Raw genomic sequence first — 20,857 nt, forward strand, 5'->3', positions numbered from 1 at the left:
TCGCTCTTTTAACTGATGCTTGTCGACTGAAGGTTTTAGCGTTTGTTCTCCAACCTGAAAGACAGTTATCACAAATGGGACATTTTCCTGCAGCGCTTATTAAACTCTACCCTGCTAAAAAGGGCCCATTAGTGGCTGTTTTGGAATAAATCAAATCCTCTCTTTGAGCCGGATCCTCCGAGAAAAGCACGCGAGTTCTGCTGGGTCTGACTGGACAGAAACATCGGCTCGGTTTCTCCAGTGGAGACCTGGAAAATGCGAGGAGTTGCAGTTGCGGTGGCTTTTGTAAAAATCGTAAAAACTTATTTTGGTTTTCATCGTTCCAGGCTCAATCACATACATGAGACGATGCCTTGACACAAAAACACGCAACTACAAGTGGGACTGCTCCACGTCTGTTGGGTCTGTGTACGTCTCTGACCTGCGTCACATCATTCCACACAGGAAAAGAGATGAATGCAAATTCCCTGTAAACTTTTGAGCGTTTCAGTCCTGTTAAACATTTACAGAGCAGAGAAAACGGCGCTTGTTGTTCTCAACTGTGAGGACTGCCTCTGCTCATCTGGGCTGCTGCCAGCGCTCAGAGCCTCCTGTCGAGCCGCTGCAGCAAACTGCCACTAGATGTCAGCCCCTGACGACGTTACAAGAAAAGTTGCTTCTCAAAAGTCTATCATGTAGACCTCCTTCTCTGCCTCCCCCTCCTCACTCTCTCATCACCCATCCTTCTCCGTACCCCCCCAGTCTCTCTCTCTCTCTCTCGCTCTCTCTCCCTGTCTCTCAGCTGTATAAAGCATCCCTCCACACTGACTCTCAGATGTAGAAACACCTCCACCCTCAGCGCAGCCAGCGTCTGCATCAAACCCACCCCGTCAGACACTCTCTGCCTTTTACCCGCCGACACCTTGACCCTCCTGAATGAGCCCGAGAAGATTCATCTCTGCTCTCTCGCCTCACGACAGCCTCCCTCACTCTTGGTTTCTCCTCAAGTTGGGCAGCCGAGAGCAGGAGGACATTTGTGATTCGAGGAGATCAAGGGCAGTTTGACAGGGGGAGACGCTCCACACCGAAGCATGAGGACCACATGTCTGTGGGCGGCCGCTCTGCTGCTTTCATCCGTCTCTCTGGTGAGTTAAATGTCATCTAGATTTGACCTTTTTTTTAAATTCTTATATTTGATTCCCCCCCCCCCCCCCTTTTCTAGTGGTGAGAATATTCAGGGATTATCAGCAGTGGAGCTCAACATCTAGATTTGAAGTGAAATGTAGATGGAGAGGATGCCAGCTGCTGTGTGAACGTGGGAAACCTTGCGAATGTTAAGCAGGATATGATTTTGTTTCATTCTGCCTGGGTTGTACAGAGTTAAGGGCGTTTTTTCTTTGGGGGGGTTAGAAAGTTTTCCATAAATTTTGCCCATTGGGGCTCGTTATTATGAAACAATTGACAGTTTAAGCAAAGATATTATTTAAAGAGGTCTTGAAATTTGTCTCGTGCTTTTAATAGGAAATTTAAAAAAAAAAAATCTCAGTCAAAGGAACAATTAAAACAATAATTTAGTCTTTGTTGCTCTCCTTTCGTCTGAGGGGCCGCAGGAAACCATTATTTTTATGATTGTATTTTCACGATTACTCGATCAGTGATGCATCGTTGAATTCATAACACGTCAAGGAAATCGGGGAAACCGCTAATCGCAGTTTCCTCAACGTTCGGACGCTTCGTTTGTCTCTTCAGCAGTCAACAGAAGCTCATTTTCTGTCATGAACCATTACCAAAAAAAAAGGCAGCAAATCCTGATATTTAAGAGTCCGGAACCAGAAAAAAGCCTGAATCGGTGAATCGATTATCGTTCATGATTCATTTGATCAGTTCTAGTGATTTGTAGTCCGTCGCGTGTCTGCAGCACCGCGATGCCTCGTTTATAAAGGTACGTTGTGCCCCACCCCCACCCCATGACACCTGACAGCACCTGAGGCGTGAACCCCTCCAACGCAGAACTTCGAGGGTTTTGACTTTTGAAGTTCTTCCCGGAACTATTTGAGCGCAACAGACGATGGTTTCTTCATATGAGCTGATACCTGCAGGTGTCGTTTCCGGGTAGGAACACCTGGAGTTGTCGAGTCCGTTCAAAGACTGGAACTTTATTGTTTACCTATCAAAGCCTCTGCGGTGTTTCCTCTTCTCCGTTTCCTCTCAGCCCAGTGTTTACGCCGAAGGAATTTAACATTCTGTTGCAGTTTTCAGACGGTGTGCTAGCGAAAATAAGCTAACAGGCTAGGAGTGAGCAAAATTTCAATGGGCTTTGCTATCAGTGCGACACGTGGGCCTCTCAGCCTGGACCGGGGATGTTCAGATGGACTTGCGCAGTTTACAGACATTCCAGCCTCCGTATGAGGAAAGGAGGTTGGAGGAGTCATGTGACCACAGCCGCCGTTCCTACACCTGCTGTAGTGATCGTGAAGCGTTTGCATCAGTCGGTGGAAGCGCGGCGGTCCCGCTGCCCGCCGGTGGACCCCTGGTCGCGCTGCTGTTTCAATCATATTTCAAATCATTTTTCGGCCCTAGAATCAATGCAAGGTTTCATTAATGTCATCATGAGTTCATCTCAGTCAGCAGGAGCTTTACCAGATCTGCATCTTGACAAATCCACCCGCTGGATCTTCCCTCCTCAGCACTATCCACTCAACCCCCCCCCATTTACAGATGCGATTCAATAAGAATATATTTGACAGAACGGAAGAGAACAGCCTGAGCCCATTATAGCAAACATACCAGAATGCTCCTAACTCAACGCCTTGACAGTTTGTGACAACCCAATTCCTTTAATCCTCGGAGAGACAGTAACCCCTCACCCGCAGATAAATCTGTCAACAAAGCAATCAAAGAAGAACAGGAGCCACTCCTCACTCCGACAAAAATTCCACAAACTTAATCCCCACAAACTTGACTGGCCTTAAAAAGCTCCTGCGGTGTTATCTGTGTTTAATTTGCATAGTGATGGAAAGAAGTCAATTACTATTAATTATTCTCTACAACTTAATACCCATTATCGAATTGAATTCACCGTCTTGAAAACCATAAACTCAATTTCACAGCTGACTAGGCACACTAATCATTTCAACCCCCTATTTTATTTTTTTTTAACTTTACGGCTTCTTCTGGGTTTGAAGGAACACAGAGATTCTTTGATTTCAGGAGCAATAACATCAACTAATATGGACAAACCCCCCCCCACCCCCAACCCACAACCCCCGTTTTTTGGTCACAATAAACAGGGAACCATTAATCATGGAGTATGTGAGTTATAGTATTATACTAGAACTAGTTGCTCTCGTGGCATCTCTTGATGGGAGTGTTTTTTTTCCCAGACTGGGCTGCCAAATTGCTTCGCTATGCTTTAATGGGATGATCATAATTGTTTCGTACTCGGTGCATCCTAAGCTTTCGCCTGCAGCTCCTTCAACAGATTGTCAGACCCATGGGAACCTTACAAACTTATTTTGGCCGCCTTTGAACCAAGTCGTGTGTGAAATAATATGATTATGCATTTTTCCTCTGGGTAAGTTGGAAAACTGGTGGCTAGTTTCTCTCTCTCTCTCTCTCTCTCTCTCTCTCTCCCTTCTCCCTCCTCCTCCTCCTCCTCCTTCTTCTTCTTTTTCTTCTTCAAACTGCCCCACTCTAATATCCTGCAGTCCATCCGCGTACAGTATTTATCCTCCTCAGAAGTCATGGTGATAATTGTGCCCTGGTCTCTGAAAGCGGGGCTGCAGTGATAGGACTCGGCTCCATCCACAGCTGCCTGTGATGTCTTGACACACTTTGTGATTTGTCATCATCTCTGACCCCCCTCAGGTAACACTTTGATATCACAGCGAGAATATAGACCTAAACCCTTAGTGGGAGTCAAATGCCCTTAGTTGATCCATCAACTCAACCAGGGGATGTGGGGGTGGGGGTGGGGGGGGGGGGACCTCACAAGGTGAGACAACTTAAATTCACTTTAAATTACTGTGACCGCAATCATATCCCGAGCGCCTAAATGGAAAATACTCTAAAAGACATAATCAACAGACTAAGAACTGGCAAAGTACTTTTCCTGTCCAGAGGAACATTTTTCTAACACAGAAAAGTGGATTTATGTAATAAAAAGATAAACCTTTTTATTTCTCTCCCTCTTGTTCAGAATGATTTTTTTTTTTTTTTTTTTTTTTGACAGACAGAATTAAAGTACTTGTGATTCACTCGGCAACGAGGGCTGGTTGCCGCTCACATCCGCGGCGCTCTGTCAGTATTTAACCGGTTCCCTAATAACACAAATGTCACAGCAGCCAGAAGCCAGAGTGCGCGTTCCTGCGGCGGAGAGGAAAGAGCCGCTAATAGCAAATCCAGGACCTGCGACTCGATCCAGACCGCTTTGGATCAGTTATCTGTTTCATAAAACCTGTCCGTGCGTTTTGGAGCTGGAGCAAACAGACCTGACGTCACGGTGTGAATAAAAAGATTATCAGACTTCTCAATTTCGAGGCTTCTGTTGCAGTACAATCTTCTGCTTTTAAATGTTCTTCGCGTGTGAGCAGGTGTTTCCTCGGGTAAGACGTGGTGCCAGTGGTGGATGAGATAAATTGTTAAAAAGTAATGACGATCAGAAAGTTCCTTGTGAATAAATTGAAAAGTGACATTGATTTGTTGTGAGTTTAAGGGACTCCAGACGCCAACCCCAAAGAGCTTAAAGGAAGCCTTTGAATGAAGAATTCCTGCTTGATGGGTATGAGATATCGCAGGTGAGATGAAAAGATTAACAATAATACGCGAGTTCTCATCACCGCTTTTAAATTTCAGCATTAAAGGCGTCCGTCGTCTCAAGTGACACGGGATTCCTACCGTTTTTCCAAATCGCGACGCAGAAAAAGCAACCGGAGAAGGTTTGAATCGTGTTTTCAGGCTCAGGCGTTTACAGCCGCGACACCTCCACAGGATGAATGTTACCTGCTATCTTCAGGAGGAACTGGCTGAATTTGTATGTGATGCAAAATTCTGCGTGAGCTCGCCACGGTCCACGTGTGAGGGTGAGGTCACATGGTCCCTCTCTCCCCAACATTCACTCGCTCACCCAAACCATAGTAGTAGTAGTAGGAGTAGTAGTGAGTCGGTGGGAACCCTTAAAGGAACCAAGTCTACTGGTCTTTACTCGCGTTGAAATAAGCCGTAACTAGAGTCTGTGACTAGAGGTAAGAATGATGGTCTCCTAACTGACAGGTCACAGGTTCGATCCCCCGACCGCCCACTCAGGTCAGACCTGATGTCCTAATACTGAAGCTCATCACACGCGCCCCGCTGAATCAGAACATCCCCTAAAGCTCACACCCTAAACACATGTCCTTAAACTTTTCCAGGCTAGAACAAAGCTCCTGAAGTGCAGCGACTCTTTGTCAATCCCTCAACACCGCAGCCAAATTCGCGCGGTCCCATCAAGATGGCCGAGCGGCAGCCCAAGTCTACCGCCCGGTGGCTCTCCATTCAAACTCTGTTAAACTAGAACTGTCGCACTCACAAATCCTCCCCACACGGCAGCTGCTGCATTCAGCTAAATGAAAACTGACACACACTTTCATTCTTCCTCGCTAGGTTTTGTGTGCGGCCCACTGCCGAGTCATCTGGCTTCTCCGGTGTTTCTATTAACGCCGGAATTTGTTGGCTGTTCGGGGGTCCAGGCCATAGAATATCCTCCCAGCTCCCGAGGGATGCTGGGGTTGTTTATCTTCCTGTTTCAAAGAGAAGATGCCGGAGCCTTATCACAGCCTCGCCGAGAGCAGATAGCATTTAGGTTTGTCCGACAACCTGCCTATACGCTGCATCTGGCAATCTGAGAGTCCTCTCCTAAAGGACCTGTGCATGACGATGCTGCTTGTGTTATCTCGCCTGCCTCCTGCACTGAACCTGGAAATAATATTAACAGACGGTTAAATAGGGTTTGGGGGGGAGGGAGGGCGGCTCCTGCATAACAGAATGCAGAAAGTTGGAAAATATCTCAACCAGGAAATGAATTATCACCCGCATGTGACGCACGTGTGAATGGTTTTCTCTGAAAGTGCTGCCACGCACTTTTCAAGCACTTTCAAGGAGGCTTAATGAAGACATTTCCAGGCCCTCCAAGCCATCGTCATCACATCTAATTGTTGGGGGCGTAAAACAATGAAAGTTTTAGTCCCGTGTTGAATTTCCTTGTTGTCATATGAAGTTGTTTTTAAGTTTTACTTGTGTCGTCGTGACTTGGCCAAACGTCCCGCCTCCATTTCTTGGAGGTGAAGACTAACGACTCTCGACGGGTTTTGTTTTTTTGTTTTGTTTTTTCAGGGGCGGATTTTTATTTCGAATGAGTTTTTAAATTAAATGCACTTAAGTTTCAGTCACATTTTAAGTCTTTGATTATTTTTTTATCATTTTGTTCTCATTTTAGTTGAAGAAATGTTTTTTTTTTCTAGTCTCATTTTGGTCAGTTTGTTTGAGTGTTGGTGGACCGAACCTTAAAAACACAGACTTCATACGGCCGTGAAAAACCTGGTGGAGTCATGAAACTTGAAAATATCTCTCTAGTTTTTTTTTGGGGGGGGGGGGGGGGGGGATCCTGAATATGTTGGGAAAGTCCTTTTAAAAAAAAAATAATAATGTTGATTTATTTTAAAGCATGTGTTTGCTCTACTCACGCATGTCGCCTGTCATTCATTTCAGTTAGAAACAGGCTGGTTAATTCTGACAGGGATTTCTTGGTTTATTTTTTCGTGTGTAAACCGACGTTTCAGAGAATTAAAGTCAGGAGAATTCGCCTCACTGGCGTGGAAAAGACACTCAAAAGGGTCATCGCCATGAAATTGAGAATTTTACTCCTCAGGTCACATTAAAACTGAGCTGAAACCCGCAATTATCACATAATGAAGGCAGCAGCAGCTGAGTAAACCTCTGCACCAAGTACATAAACCTCGCATCCTTCCTGGCTGACAACTGCAGGATTCAGAGTTTTCAGATGCGCAGCCGCTGCTTTATATTTGTGTCTGCACTGCTGGAGACGTCTTGAAGCAGACTGGTGTTGTGCTGGTGGAATCCCAGTGTTTGCTCATTGCAAACAAAGCTCGGGAGATAAAGTAAAGCCAACAATATGTTTGTCGCCCTGGAAGCTGAACCGCCTCGTCTGAGGATGTAAACAGGACGTGAAGGGCTTGTTTTTGTCTCATTAAAAGTAAAAGGCAGCCGCTAAAACGGTGGTCGTAGCGTGGACCACCCAGAAGTCGATAGTGCAGGTATGGGCCGTTCTTATTTGGTCACTCGTGAGTATTAACAGCACCAGAATGCTGGATGTGAGGCTTTAATAACGTGCTTAATACATTTCATGAAACAATGGAGGCCGAAGTCAGCGAGAGACCCCGGACGCGTCTGCAAGGCTCCACTTGTTAGCAGATCTCCTCTCTCTTCATGGGATTTGTTGGCAATAATAAAACTACAGAACATCAGCAGACTGATCCTGCAGTCTGCAGATAGTCAGACAATACGTAAAGAAATGAAGAGATGCCACAGGCTCTTCTGAAGGCTGGGAAAAAAGACATTTAAATCCCAAACACAGCAGCACGGTGTTTAGATGTGCTGCTTTCTGTAACAGACGCTTGTTTTCCCTGCAGTGAACACGGTTCCCTTTTTCTCTTGTTCTCCTTGTTGTTGGCATCAATATTTATTCTGCTCGTTTGTGCTTCTTTTTAAGCGTTATGTAGTATTTGTGTGACGTAGCAGAATCAAACCCCCCCGCCCCCCCCCCCCCACTTAGATATTTTTGGATATCTTATTCATTCTGTAATTTGAATTCTTCTGTAACTTTCATTTCTATAACTTTCAGTAAATGCTCTTTCTTTCTTTCTGTCTTTCATCAGGACTTTTAAATTAGGGCGGCACGGTGGAGCAGTGGTCAGCACTGTCACCTCACAGCAAGAAGGTTGTGGGTGGAGCCCCGGCTCGGGCACGGGGTCTTTCTGTATGAGTCTCCATGTTCTCCCTGTTCCTGCTGGGTTCTCTCTGGTACTCCAGCTTCCCCCACAGTCCAAAGACATCAAGAGGGGACCAGGTTAATCCAGACTCTAAATTGACCGTAGGCGTGGCAGGGAGAGCCAATGGTTGTCTGTCTAAATGTGTTGACCTTGTGGTGGACTGGTGACCTGTCCAGGGTGAACCCCGCCTCTCACCTGAAGGCTGCTGGGATAGGCTCCACCCCCTCTGAGACCCTTAACAGGACAAGTGGTAGAAAACAGATTAATTACAGACCATTTGACAAAGTTGCAGTGCAGAGGCAGCTTGGTGGTGTTTTTTCTAACTTACATTTACTTTTATCTTTGAATTACGTAAATGTAAGACTTAGTTGTGAATTAGCTCTTCAAGCTCTTCTTAAGTAAAGTGGAAGCTGCGGTAAGATGATCAGTCAGGGCAGGATAATTCCAAGCGGCGGTCGGGAGCATGTGATGTGTACGTAGTCTTTGTTTTTCTAATACTGCGGTGTATCCAATGAAGTTGTGTCATACCGGAGTTGTTGCTGAAGATTCTGCCGCTCCTCCAACTTCACGGAACTTTCCAGAGTTTTTCACCGTTCATTTGCTTTCAGGCAAACTTTGAATTCACCCTCACTTCTGTATTCTGAACATGGATCAGGGGCGACATACAGTTGCAGGTCAACGGGGACGTTAGCATCGGCATTGCCAAAAGCTCATGGGTTTTTTAGGGTTATTTTGGAAAATAAGCTTTGTCACGCCCAATGTTCAGCGAGATAATTTCCCCAAATGAACAACAACTGTGTGGTGTGTCAAGCATGACTTCAGTTGCGAGGCTAACGTGCTGCGACTTCACCATGGATGCGTCGCTAGCTTTGTGCTACTCCTGTTTTCAACAATCTCTTCAGTCCTTTTCAGACACATTTTTAGCAACCTCTTTTTTTTTAATCTTTGAAATTGTTTTATAGTATTAGAGTGTCTTAAACTGTAGGGAACCACACAGTGGGTTTCAGGCATTTGACCAAAAAACTCACTGACTTTCAGACGACGAGGGAACTCGATGCTCAGCAATGCTAACTTGACCTGCTCTGTTTGTGTAATGAAATAACTTTCAGTGTTACTTTTCTCTTATAAAATGTTGTATAAAAAAAAAACCTCCACTAAAGCAAACAGCAGACAAACACAGATAGCGACTGTAACGGGTGAGCATAGCGTGGCATTTGAACGCTGAAACGCTAACCCAGGATTTGAGGGCGTGGCTCAGACGTAGCGTTGCCGTCTAGCAATCGAAGGGTCACTGGTTCGACCCTCACTACCCCAGGTGACCATGTCCAAGTGTCCTTGAGCAAGATACTGAACCCCTGATTGCTTCTAATGGTCCTGTGACAGACTGGCGACCCGTCCAGCGTGAGCCCCGCCTCTCATCCAATGTCAGCTGGGATTGGCTCCACCCCCAACAACCCATAACAGATTAGCGGTAAAGGAAATGGATGGATAGATTATTATTATTATTATTATCATTATTATTATAATAGTCGAGCAGTTCTAATAAACTCTTGTGGTTGCAAATCCTGATGGGAGCTGAAATGTTTTGTTTGATGGTCAAAATAAGCGAAAGGGGCGGAGGCTTTGCTCCGTTCTTACGGCAGCTGGGGAGTTCCCCCTGCTCGTCCTGCCGTGTTGTTGGTTCGTCGTTTATACTTCCCGGGGTTCGGTGAGAGTTCCTTTCTAGGAAGATGCGCTAACGGACCGTCCAGGCAAAAGTTAGTTGCAAGTGCAACTGTTGACCTTGACGCCGCTGCCATGTTTGTTCTTCCTGTCCTTTATCCAACACACACACACACACACACACACACACACACACTTTTCCTCTGCTGTATCTTTTTCAGGCACATTCATGCATCTTTCACACAAACACACTCTCTTTGTGCCTCGCTTGCATGTTTTCAAAGCCAGCAAGAGGTAAATCTTTGGCCCTGTGAGTGTTGGTGCAGTCAGTCGGGGGGTTCTGGATATAAACGTTGCTTTAGTCAGGACTGCCTCTGATCTGCCTAATCTCTCTGGGCTGGATTACAGGTTGGGCTCTAATCCGTGAAGTGGGGTCTCTGTGAATGTGGCTCCACGTGCTCTAATCCAGAGACTGTCAGGTGCTTTAGATGAAAGGTAATTGCATGTCACAGTTTGGGGACCCGGAGACAACAGAACGGTCCTTCCACAACAAGGAATGGGGTCTGGTGATGGCTGGGCAGGCACGTCGCTGTGTAATTCCGTGTTTTGATAATCTTGAAGAGAGTGGGGGGAAAAAATTGTGACAGTTTTCCAGTGACATCTCCTCTGGCAGAATTATTCATAACATAAAGCTACCCCCCAAAAAAAAAAAAGTTGTGGGGATTTTCAAAACACACATCTTAATTACTTGGTTGACAAAATGACAAAACTTTACACATTTGACTCCCAAACCTGCTCGGATTTGCATCGTTCCGTATCTCCACCAGACGACGTGGCGCCCGCGTGTGCAGACTGTCTGTTTGGAGCGCGGCAGTCACTTAAACCCGCTCAGAGCAGCTTCTTAATATCCCTCGATCTGATTTTGAAACTCTGCTGAGAATAAAACCCAGTTACTGTGAAGCATCAGTAATTACTGCTCCACCAAAAAAAAGAGAGAAAAAAAAAACGATATTTCATTTGCTGTTTGGAGACTTTCTCTCTTTAATCATTCAGAATGAAAATACTCATTAAAAATAAATTAGGTTTTTGGTTTGGATTATGGGTCAAAGGTTATTTAGAGATAATCTAGGCACTAAAGCATCAAAGCATGTGTTACAAATCAATCTAACCAAATCATATGTCTAATGTATCAAATCTGGTTTATTTATTCTTAAAAGCACGTTGAAGATTCGCCACACCTGACCAAAGTCAGGACCCATCGCTCCGTGAGCAAAATGCTTCATTGGAACGAAACCTGGGAAACGTTTCCGCTGGTTGCAATTTATCTCAAAGTGCAGTTTCTTCAACTTTCCTTTTAATCCTATGGAAAGTCGTCGGGCGTGTTATTCTCTTAATTCCGTGAAGTTCTATCCTTCATCCATCCGTTTTCTATTTTGGACGGGTTGCCAGTCCGCTGCAGGGCTTGGAGTTCCAAAGAAATCATAACTGTTGGTATGATTAGAACAACCTGGCCAGATCACCTGGACTGATTACGTCCTCTCGTGGTTCTGTAGGCCTCTCGTCCACTCCCTCAGTGAATAAACTCACGTGGACGTTTACCGTCGTGATCAGGGCTCTGAGCGTGAGACGCACGCATGTCAGTCCGTTCACACGCTCCCACGCCACACTTTGTACTTCTCACGCAGAGAAATTTCCAGGGTAACGCCCACGAAGTTGCGCCACGTGTGGCCTGAGAGCCTTGGACAATGACAGCCGTCCTCTTCTGTCGTTGCGAGCCCGTGTCATTGATTAGATTAACTGTAGCGGAATAGGAATCTAAACCTTGCCCAGATACAGCGATGCTGTTTTCTGATTGGCTGTTCTTTAGCTATATTTTATCTGATTAGCTGGTGCGAGGTAGGGAGGGCCTTCTGAACTCTAGGGGAGGGATTTTCGTTTCAGCCCCTTAACCGTACCCTATGATACACCATCATCAGCTTCTGTTGCTGGGGGACACCTGTGTCCAGGAGGCGGGGAGGCTGGTTACCGGTTCAGTGACTGCTAGCTAATTTCAGCAGCTGTTCAGACGCCTGTTTTGTTAGGAGACTGCTGCTAACAACTCGCCATCGTGAAACCGTTGGCTGAGGCTATTTCCTTATGTTTTATCCAAAAACACCGATCACACACACGCACACACACACACACACACACACACCTTCATTAAGAATAAAATAAATATGTTTTTAAGAAATTTTTGTCATTTATCAGATAGGACCACCGTCCCCACGCAAACCCCCACCGCCGCCAGAATCTCACTCTTAACTCTGTTCAAAGCTTGAGAGCCCTGCTGTCGTGATATTTTAGGTCCGTAACTTAAAATCGAATCTTCTCTCACTCTTTCTTTCTTTCACAACTCTGATCAAACACACAGAACCAAACTGAATTATTATGTTTTTATATTTTTAAAGCAATAAACAGATGGGATGTGAATGGAGGTCCACGGCAACACAATTCAGAGTCTCTCTTCCAAAAGCTAAAACAACCAAACGCAGCGTAACACAACGCTAGTTTCTCCAGGTTTTCCCTCGCTCCTCTCCTCCTGGGTGAAATTTGGCCTCAGAATTTTACCGTAATCCTTCTAACAGCCCTGACAAACACCGTCAAAAAAATCGATTTGATAACCATTTGTGAAGCGGCAATCATGCAGATTTGGCCGACTGCAGGTATCAAGCACTTGCACATAGAAATCCACAATACTCAACCGGTCGACGCAGTATTCAGCTTTAATTATCAATATTTCCACGATTATTTGAGATGAAAAATTATCCCCGCAGTACCGTCTCAGCCCACCAGGGGCCTGCGGCCTACATTTGACCATTTTGGGTCCTTGAGTTCTTCCTTATAAATAATTCATGGCCAGTTTTTCACCTCATCATCAAACTTCTTTACAATGTGTATTAAAATTTAGATTTGTTTCGTTGGCTGTGCTTTCATTAACTGTTGGCTGCTGTATTATCCAGCGGAATTTTCGTTGGTACCACAATGAAGTTTAAAATAAAACCCAAGGAGGAAGCCCAGCTATAATGTCATAATCAATTTTACAGCTACTTTGCCGACAGTCTGTATGATACTATTTCACTGAACTTTTACATCCTAAGGAGCTTTACGTTACACTGTAATGGCGCCGATAAATCCTGCACAGGGAGCCTCCCTGATCCTCACGCTGAATTTATCTTTTTACAATTCATCACCAGCCGGGCAACATGACGGACTTTTGTTTCCAGCCATGGAAGACAAAAGGAGATGTTCATTAATACAGTTTAACTGCCCCACTGCGCGAGGAAACGACCTGGCTGCTCAAAATCATATTTCACCTCAGCACGTCAGCACAAACATTAGGTCCTGCAGCTTCCTTCCTTTCTTTCTTTCTTTCTTTTTTTTTCCGTTTATCAAACCACCTCGCCGCAGAAACTTTCCTCCCAGAAATGCTCTGTTGGTATAACGGTGAAGTCTCCACTCACGCCTCGCTCGCGTCGGGGCCATCTATCAACCAGTTCTCCTCAAAACATCTGGGGGCCGTCTTCCCGAAGTCCTCCACTGCGAGGTCAAGAGCGTAAAATCACACGCTTTGTTTTAGTCCGTGACCTCCCCTCACTTACAGTACGACGGCGTCATCCAGCGAACTTTCTGAAAGAGAGGAGACCTTATTTTCAGAGTATTGATCGCGGGGTGAAGGTGCAAAATGTAAATACTTCAGCCAGATAGATCTGCTGTCACGCTGCTCGGACCGAACGTGGACATCACTGTCACGGCGCTCGGCGGGGCGCACCGGGAACCTTCGCTCCCTCATCTGTGTGATTGTTGGAGGAGGGACGCAGAATGAACCATCAATCATCCATTCAAGGCACATTCAGCAGGTAATTGTCTGCTGTTGCATCACGTCAGCCCCCCCCCCCCCCCCAGAAGTGCTTCGTTTATCTCCATGTATGACAGAAATACTCTTCATCTTAATTTGGACGAGACGCTTGGCGCTCTCACAGTTGATTACAGCATTAAGACCTTTTGTTAAAGGTGTTAACCAGCAGCTACTAAAGGACTTGACATCCCTCGCTGGTTGGTGGACCGCCGCTGCTGGCATCATCTCTCTGTGTCCGTCCTCCAACAAAATTACAGTGGTTTGTGTCAGACCTTTTTTTTTTTTTTTTTTCTAGAGTTACTGGACAATTCAAGATGGGACCGAAATAACAAACCACATGAACGCTAAATCGAAGGAGGTGAAGTGAGCGGTGATCATCAGTTACTCACTGGCGGTGGGAGGCGCTGTGAGTTTGGCTTGTGTATGCATCCAAACGTCCACCGGGACTCCAGGATGAACTTGAACGATTTTGGAGGTCAAAGTTCAAAGGTTAAGGGTGACAGACGCTCTTCGGGGAGGCGTACAACCGCTCCGTCCTTCTCCCCCGCCGTAGATCGAAGCGAAGTAAAATCTGGTCAACTGGACGTAAGTTTATCTTGAAGACGTTTCACCTCTCATCCGAGAGGCTTCTTCAGTTCTAGTGAAGAGTGTGGAAGCTCCAGCTTATAAACCTATGTGGGAGTGGTCAGTGCTATTGTGGTGGAAACGACCCTCCCGAGACTCACCTGGCCTCCCCAAACGACAGTCGTTGTGCGGTGTCAGGGAGTTTCAGGGGTGGTCGTTAGGGAGTTTCACCGACCACTCAGATGCTAATGGGCTGTGCTGGCAGCAGCCGTTCCAAGATAAACTTACGTCCAGTTGACCAGATTTTACTTCGCTTCGATCTACGATGACCTGGATGAATGAGAACCTACACAGACATCCCCCGCCGTTCTTGATTATTTGACCATTCAAAGGCTTGAATCCTCTGAGGATTGGCGACGCGCAACATCCGTTCACCATCTCCTAACCCTCGATAATCCAAGTCTTCCTCACACGGTCGTTAGCTCAATAAGTTAAAAACTATCCAGCTGAACCTGCCTGAGTTCTAGACCCGGACCAGCTGGTGCGCTCAGCTGAAGTTCCACCTCCCATCTCACTCATCGACTCCACTACCTGGACGGTGTGTACCACGCCAGGTGAACACCCGGCAGCAGAATCCTGCCGGTCACATGACGCTCAGTTTCATAGGACACGACCAGAGTTGTTTTAGTTGCGTTTGCCGTTTCAGCTCAGATCCAAGTATTTGTGGCATGTGGGTCTAGTTTACCAGAACAACCTCGCAGGTGGAACTGCTGGCTGGAGTACCGGCCCAGCAGTTCCCTGAGTTAGCAAGTTAGTAGCGCGTGGTTCACTCCAGATGTTATAGTGCAAGAGTTCTGTTGCTGCATCCTTACAGGCTTGGCTCCGCCCACGAGGGTTTACTTCAATTGGTTTACAGAAAAAAGAACCAAGCTTTTTTTCCCGCCGCGTCAGAATGATGAGGTTGAGCCGCACGACCAAGACGATGCTTTGTATTGTTTTAGCTGTTGTTCATCTTTGGTCTCCATTCACTTCCAGAAGCAAGTATGTGGCTGACGAGTGATCACTCAGGATTTTTGTTCCACTAGATCCTGAGGCCTCCCCCTCCTGCCGCCCCTCCCCCTCCTCTCCTCTCCTCTCACAGCCAGAGTTTTCCAGGTGATGGATGGGAACTCTCAGCCAGATTAGTCCACTGCCCAGGGACAGCTGCAAAATCTAGCCATCACTTTTCACTAATGTGCAGTAAATTACTGTTTTTTTTTAGGTAAATGAGGGTTCATTTGCGATATAACTCAGCCGTTAACAGCTGAGTGACAGCCGGGTTCTGCTGTCGATTTAAAAAAAAAAAAATATAACAATCACTTTTCAATAACGTGTAGTAAATGGAACAATAGGACGGAGGGAGTCAGAAAGAGAAGGCAGATGCCTCGTGGTCTGTGTGAGCAATGCAGGAGTGGCTGCATCAGTGGAGATCATTACTGCATCACTGAGGCACATAATCTAAGAATTAGCTCAATCGTTCTCTGGATAGTGATGAAAATATTCTATATGCCACAATTATTAGAAGTAGGTGCACTCCTCAGCTCCCCTTTCAGAGGCTTATTCAGTCAGACAATGGTGGTGTGTACCATCGTCTTCACACCGAGGAGGAAGAGGAGCGTCTCGGCTGCCGTCTGGCTGAAAAGGCAGCAGCACTTCTCCAGACCTTCATCTTGTTTTATGAGTCGCCTCTTTTTGCTCCAGCGCCCGATGACGATGTGCTCGTCCGCCGTTTGTCTGTATGAGTATTCAGGTTCTGGTTCAGGCTCATGCTGGGTTTGGCCGTCACCGTCTCGGCTGCTGAGAGCCAGAAGTCGTATCAGCATTCAACGCAGTGCTGATGCACGCTGTGACACCTGCGTCCTGACTGATGGGTCGCCGCGGTGCTAGACAGTCCCTCCTGAGGTAGCCGAGGTCCAGAGGAGAGTCTCACATTTCTTTTGCAGTTGACACGCCTGCAGATGTGGAAGTGTCTGTGTTTCGTGTCTTTTTCTTTTAAGTGGTGGGGATTTTAATCGTTGAAAAGGTGTCAGCAGGAAACCTACGGTCATTTTCTCAAGGGTCCTGCTATGGTGACCATTCCAACACAAAAGTTAAGAGAGAGGAGTTCTGACAAAGGGCGTAACTTGTGAGGCGCGTGGCTCGCGCAGCTGCAAGCAGACCCCAACAGTTCTCTACCGTTTAGAAAACTTTCATTTACTTCATCTTATTTTGTACCATTTTAATTTTTTTTAGTCATCATGTTTCTTGCAAATTCCTCCTCTGCTTGAAGTAAAAACATTTCAGTTTTATATTTTCTTCTTTTCTTTTTTAATTATTTGGACGTCATTATTTTATGTGATTAAATTGTTGTTTTCTTTCCGCTAAATCAAACCTTATGGGGGGCCAGATGTTGGGCAGCCCAGCTCCAATTAGTCACACTTCCATTAGTGAGGGAAAGCTTGTGCTCTGGGTTTAGAAAAAAAAAAGAAGACAAGCTTCTACTTTGCAAAGTGGAAGCGAACACTGAGCATGTGCACCAGAGACTCGCGCCGACCCGAGCAGTTAGCACTCTGCTAACGTGAGCTAAACTTGATTTTGTGCTTTTTATTTGTTTTTTTTGCTAACTTTCCTAATGTTATGAGGCCGATTGGATCAGGTTCTGATAGCAAAACGAGTCATTTTTCAGGACTTCTGTGACGTTTAAAATCAATTCTGCAGCGCTCAGCCGCCACGGTAGGAGCCCAGTACTCTAGTGGCGGTGTGACCCGCGCAGCTGGAAATTCTAACGCTGGTTTTGTTTTGTTTATACGTCTATAGGTTGCCAGCGCTGATTCAAGTTCAAGAAATTCAGATTTGAGAGAGAACTCCAAATCCAAAGTGAAGACATATTGGACTGAGAGCAGCAAGGCGTTCTCCATCAGCCGTCTACTGTCGCAGACCCTCTACGCCAAAGAGAACTTCACCTCTCTGGATCTGACCTACGACGAGGCCGACTCGTACTCCAAGCAGGAGCAGTGGAGCTGGCTTTACAACTCCTCAAACCCCCGCGACGCTCGCTCCAGGACAAAACGGAGACCCATCGTGAAGACCGGCAAGTTCAAGAAGATGTTCGGCTGGGGCGACTTCCATTCCAACATCAAGACGGTGAAGCTGAATCTCCTCATCACTGGTAAAATAGTGGATCACGGCAACGGGACCTTTAGCGTCTACTTCCGCCACAACTCCACCGGTCAGGGCAACGTGTCAGTGGGTCTCGTTCCTCCAACCAAGGCGGTGGAGTTCCAGGTGCACCAGCCTCACCAGCAGTTCCACCACCATCACCAGCAGCAGCAGACGGCTCTGGAGACTAAAGAGACCAAGCTGTTCAACTGCCGCGTGGAGTACGAGAAGGTGGAGAAGGGCACCAGGAACTCGCTGTGTGCCCACGACCCTTCCCAGAGCTGCCCCCAGGAGCAGACCCAGAGCCACGTGTCCTGGCTGTGCTCCAAGCCCTTCAAAGTCATCTGCATCTTCATCACCTTCTACAGCACCGACTACAAGCTGGTGCAGAAGGTGTGTCCCGACTACAACTACCACAGCGACACCCCCTACCTCCCCACTGGGTGATCCTCCCAGAGGGAGGGGGAGAGGGAGGGGCGTGGCGAAGAGACTCACAGACAGGCCTCGAGGCTCTGAGCGGGGTCAGATTATTTGAATAAAAATGGAGTCAAGACACTTGTAACTTGACAATGATGACAGGCATTACTACAGCTGACACATCCTTGTTGCAAGACTGATGTTGCTCTAATGAACAGACCCACCCCGAGGTCATTACCGGAGCATTTAGGGAGGCATTTCTAGGCTTGCAATACTCATTATATGCATAGCTGCTTATACTGAAAGGAAATTCTCAAGCAAAGTGTAATAAAAATGCTGATTGTATTTATGTAAATATTGTGGATCCCACACAAAGACCAGAAAACAATTTTATTAACGCTTCCTTCTGCTAATTTAGTTGTTTATGTCGATAGCGTGTTTCCATCTCAATCATGCTGTCTGTCTTTTCCAATCAGTCTCTGGTTATCATGGCCAACACGTAAATGTCAACGCAAACAAGAAGAATCTGTCAGTATGCATTAGAGCCTAATGGAAAACATATTTTGAATGGTGTTGTTTTCTGCAGTGTGATTGTTGGAGTGAGTATACGTCTCTGATGTCGTCGTAGGAGTCTCGTCCATGTTCATGCATGAGCCGCGTATGGCAAACAACCAGAAAACGTCCATCTATATTTTCATGTTATTGCAGCTGTCAGAAATAATCTTCATCAACTCACAGGAGAGAGAGAGAGAGAGAGAGAGAGAGAGAAAGAATTTTAATTCTGTCATATGTGAGCAGTTATAAGACGGTGCATGGGAAATGACACCAAAGGAGGGCTCCCATCAAATCAAACATAAAAATGTGGCAATAAATGAATAAAACATGTAAAAGCAAGATGAGAGATGCAGATCATTTTCTGCTCTGTTCCTTAAAAAACAAAACAAATCAAACATAACCGTTTGTTGTATTTTCTCCTACTTTTCCATTTTAGACACTTATAATAAGTCCAGAGTAATACATTTCAAATCCGGCGTCACTAATATGACAAGGAGCCAGTAGTGGGGAGTGTCACAGCCCCCGCATCCAAAAATAAAATATTTGTACAGCGTAGAGTTAGCATCTACTGTATATAGAAAAGTACTGGATAATGAGGAGTAAAAGGTCAGAAGAAGAGTTTAAAAATAGATATTAGAACAAGGAGGAGGAGAAAACATGAATGTGATTGATAATTCCCTGAAGTTCAGTCACAAAAGAACGAATATTGTGTTAAAACGCGGCCGCTCGCTGCCAAGGCGACGGCACATCTATTAAACAGCAGGTGCTAATCACACGTTCCACCTATCAAACGTTTGCACCACTGGTTATCAAAAAGGCAAATTCTGGATGAGGCCGACTCTGGCTGTTAATGAAATTGGATGTCCCAATTGGCTATTAAACCCTCATTACATAAATTGGGAGTCAGTGGCTCCATGTGAAGCATTTAGAGGAAATGAACACAGTGTAAGTGGAAGCTCTGCAGCGTTAACATCAGACCAAGAATGAATTAAAGTCCTGATAGAAACCTGTGAAAAAGAAAGAAAGAAAAAAGCATAAATGTGCACCTAGGGGTGCAGTCGCTGCTGTCTATTTAAATTCAGTGCTCTTTTACAGTATATTCCGCTAATGGCTGCCTGGATGGCATCCAAACATGGGGTGCATTCTCTGACAAGGCGGGCCGAAGAACAGGGGCCTGCCTGTGGGATGGGTGAGCATAAAGAGGAATTTATGATGTGGAGGAACAAGGCTGGCAGAAATCACTGGAAGCACCTGACTCATAAATTGAGAGCATGTTTCTGTCAGGGAGAAGAAGGAATGACTAATGTCTCAGATTGCTGTTCAGGCCAGTTCTTTCATCTCAATAAAATGACTTTGATATCTCCCCACCCCTCCCCCAAACGTGCCAGGGACAGTTTGTTCAGCCTCAAAGAATTAAAGCAGCACTTTGTTAAGACAATGCAGCCTCATTATGCACATCATCATCGTACAAGTGTAAACAGCCTGGCACAGTTTGGTGGGAGAGCTCCTGGGAGACGGAGCTGCTTCCTGATGGATGTCGTCTGAGGGTCCAAGAAATTTATTGTGATGTGATGTGTTCAAGGCCCGAGTGATGACAACATGAATTACACATGTATTCACAAATAAAACCCACAGCTGTGCTGATCTTTTTTTCTTTTCTTTTTTTTTGAAGCAGTGGCTCAGATTAGTGTAAATTGCTGGTGGTGACAAAAGAGCCAGACCGCAAGGGCTCGTGGAGCTCTGGTACGGTCCGTGGCGCACATCTGGATCTGGCTTCCTCCGGGGCCCGTGCTTCACCCCTCAGTTGCGTGGAATCAGGCAGGTAGTTTTTCTCTCTGTCCTGCTGTCAGCCTGGAAAACACAACCCTGCAAAGCCGACTCTAATAACGGCGATCGTGATCTGCTCCGTAAATTTGCCCGTTTTTCTTCTTAGCTAAAGATCCTCGTAGTCCCACGTCATGAGCTCGCGCCTCCTGCTTGGCGTCCTCTAGCGAGGCTCCGACAATGGATTGAGAATCCCTCAAAATGTCCGCCAGCACTGTCGCAGCCACTAGCTGAGCAAAATGTTGATGCTAAACTGTCCCGGATTAAGATGTGCACCAAATATCAAACGGGTTCTTCCTTGGTTCCCTGGTTTTGTGCGACCCTGCTCACGCACCGCCAAAAAAGTCAGCGAGGAGTTCGGAGAACGCAGCGAAGCTGCTAAAAATGGCGTGTATTTACCTCAAGAGTCTGAGGAGGTTGAGCGTAAATATTGGACCCCTCAAATTACAACTGATTTTTTTTTAACTAAAAGCGAGAGCCAACTTTCACACACTCAACATCCCTGAGCAGCACAGATGTTTACGCCTGGAGACGTTCCTAATTCACACGGAGTTGCGTTAGCTAGTTTTAGCCCCGCCTTCATTAAAGCATCTGTTGGTCATTGTGAGCTAATCTTTCGTTACCTCTTAAATCACTTGCTGGTAACGATTAAAGGACTGTTTTATGTGCAGCCTTACATAAATGCCTTAACCTCAAATTTTCAAAAAGAGTGAATCGCCTTCGCCGAGACCGACACGCA

General features: G+C 46.0%; 1 protein-coding gene across 1 annotated transcript; it reads left to right on the plus strand.

The window, feature by feature from the left end:
• Nucleotides 1-688: 688 nt before the first annotated feature.
• LOC147252867 (neurexophilin-1) lies at nucleotides 689-19,922 on the plus strand. Its single transcript, XM_086217751.1, has 2 exons — nucleotides 689-1,124; nucleotides 16,981-19,922. Exons 1-2 carry the CDS (start codon nucleotides 1,071-1,073, stop codon nucleotides 17,767-17,769), a joined length of 843 nt encoding a protein of 280 aa, XP_086073877.1. The 5' UTR covers nucleotides 689-1,070; the 3' UTR covers nucleotides 17,770-19,922.
• The last annotated feature ends 935 nt before the right edge of the window (nucleotides 19,923-20,857 follow it).

This window comes from Aulostomus chinensis, chromosome 11 (genome assembly GCF_037954235.1).
Source record: "Aulostomus chinensis isolate RoL2024-O1b breed Wild chromosome 11, RoL_Achi_v1.0, whole genome shotgun sequence".
Taxonomy (NCBI): domain Eukaryota; kingdom Metazoa; phylum Chordata; class Actinopteri; order Syngnathiformes; family Aulostomidae; genus Aulostomus; species Aulostomus chinensis.

Coding starts and splice junctions, on each gene's coding strand:
- LOC147252867 (XM_086217751.1), top strand. CDS start 1,071: ATGAGGACCACATGTCTGTGGGCGGCCGCTCTGCTGCTTTCATCCGTC. Junction 1,125..16,980: donor TGCTTTCATCCGTCTCTCTG/GTGAGTTAAATG, acceptor ATACGTCTATAG/GTTGCCAGCGCTGATTCAAG.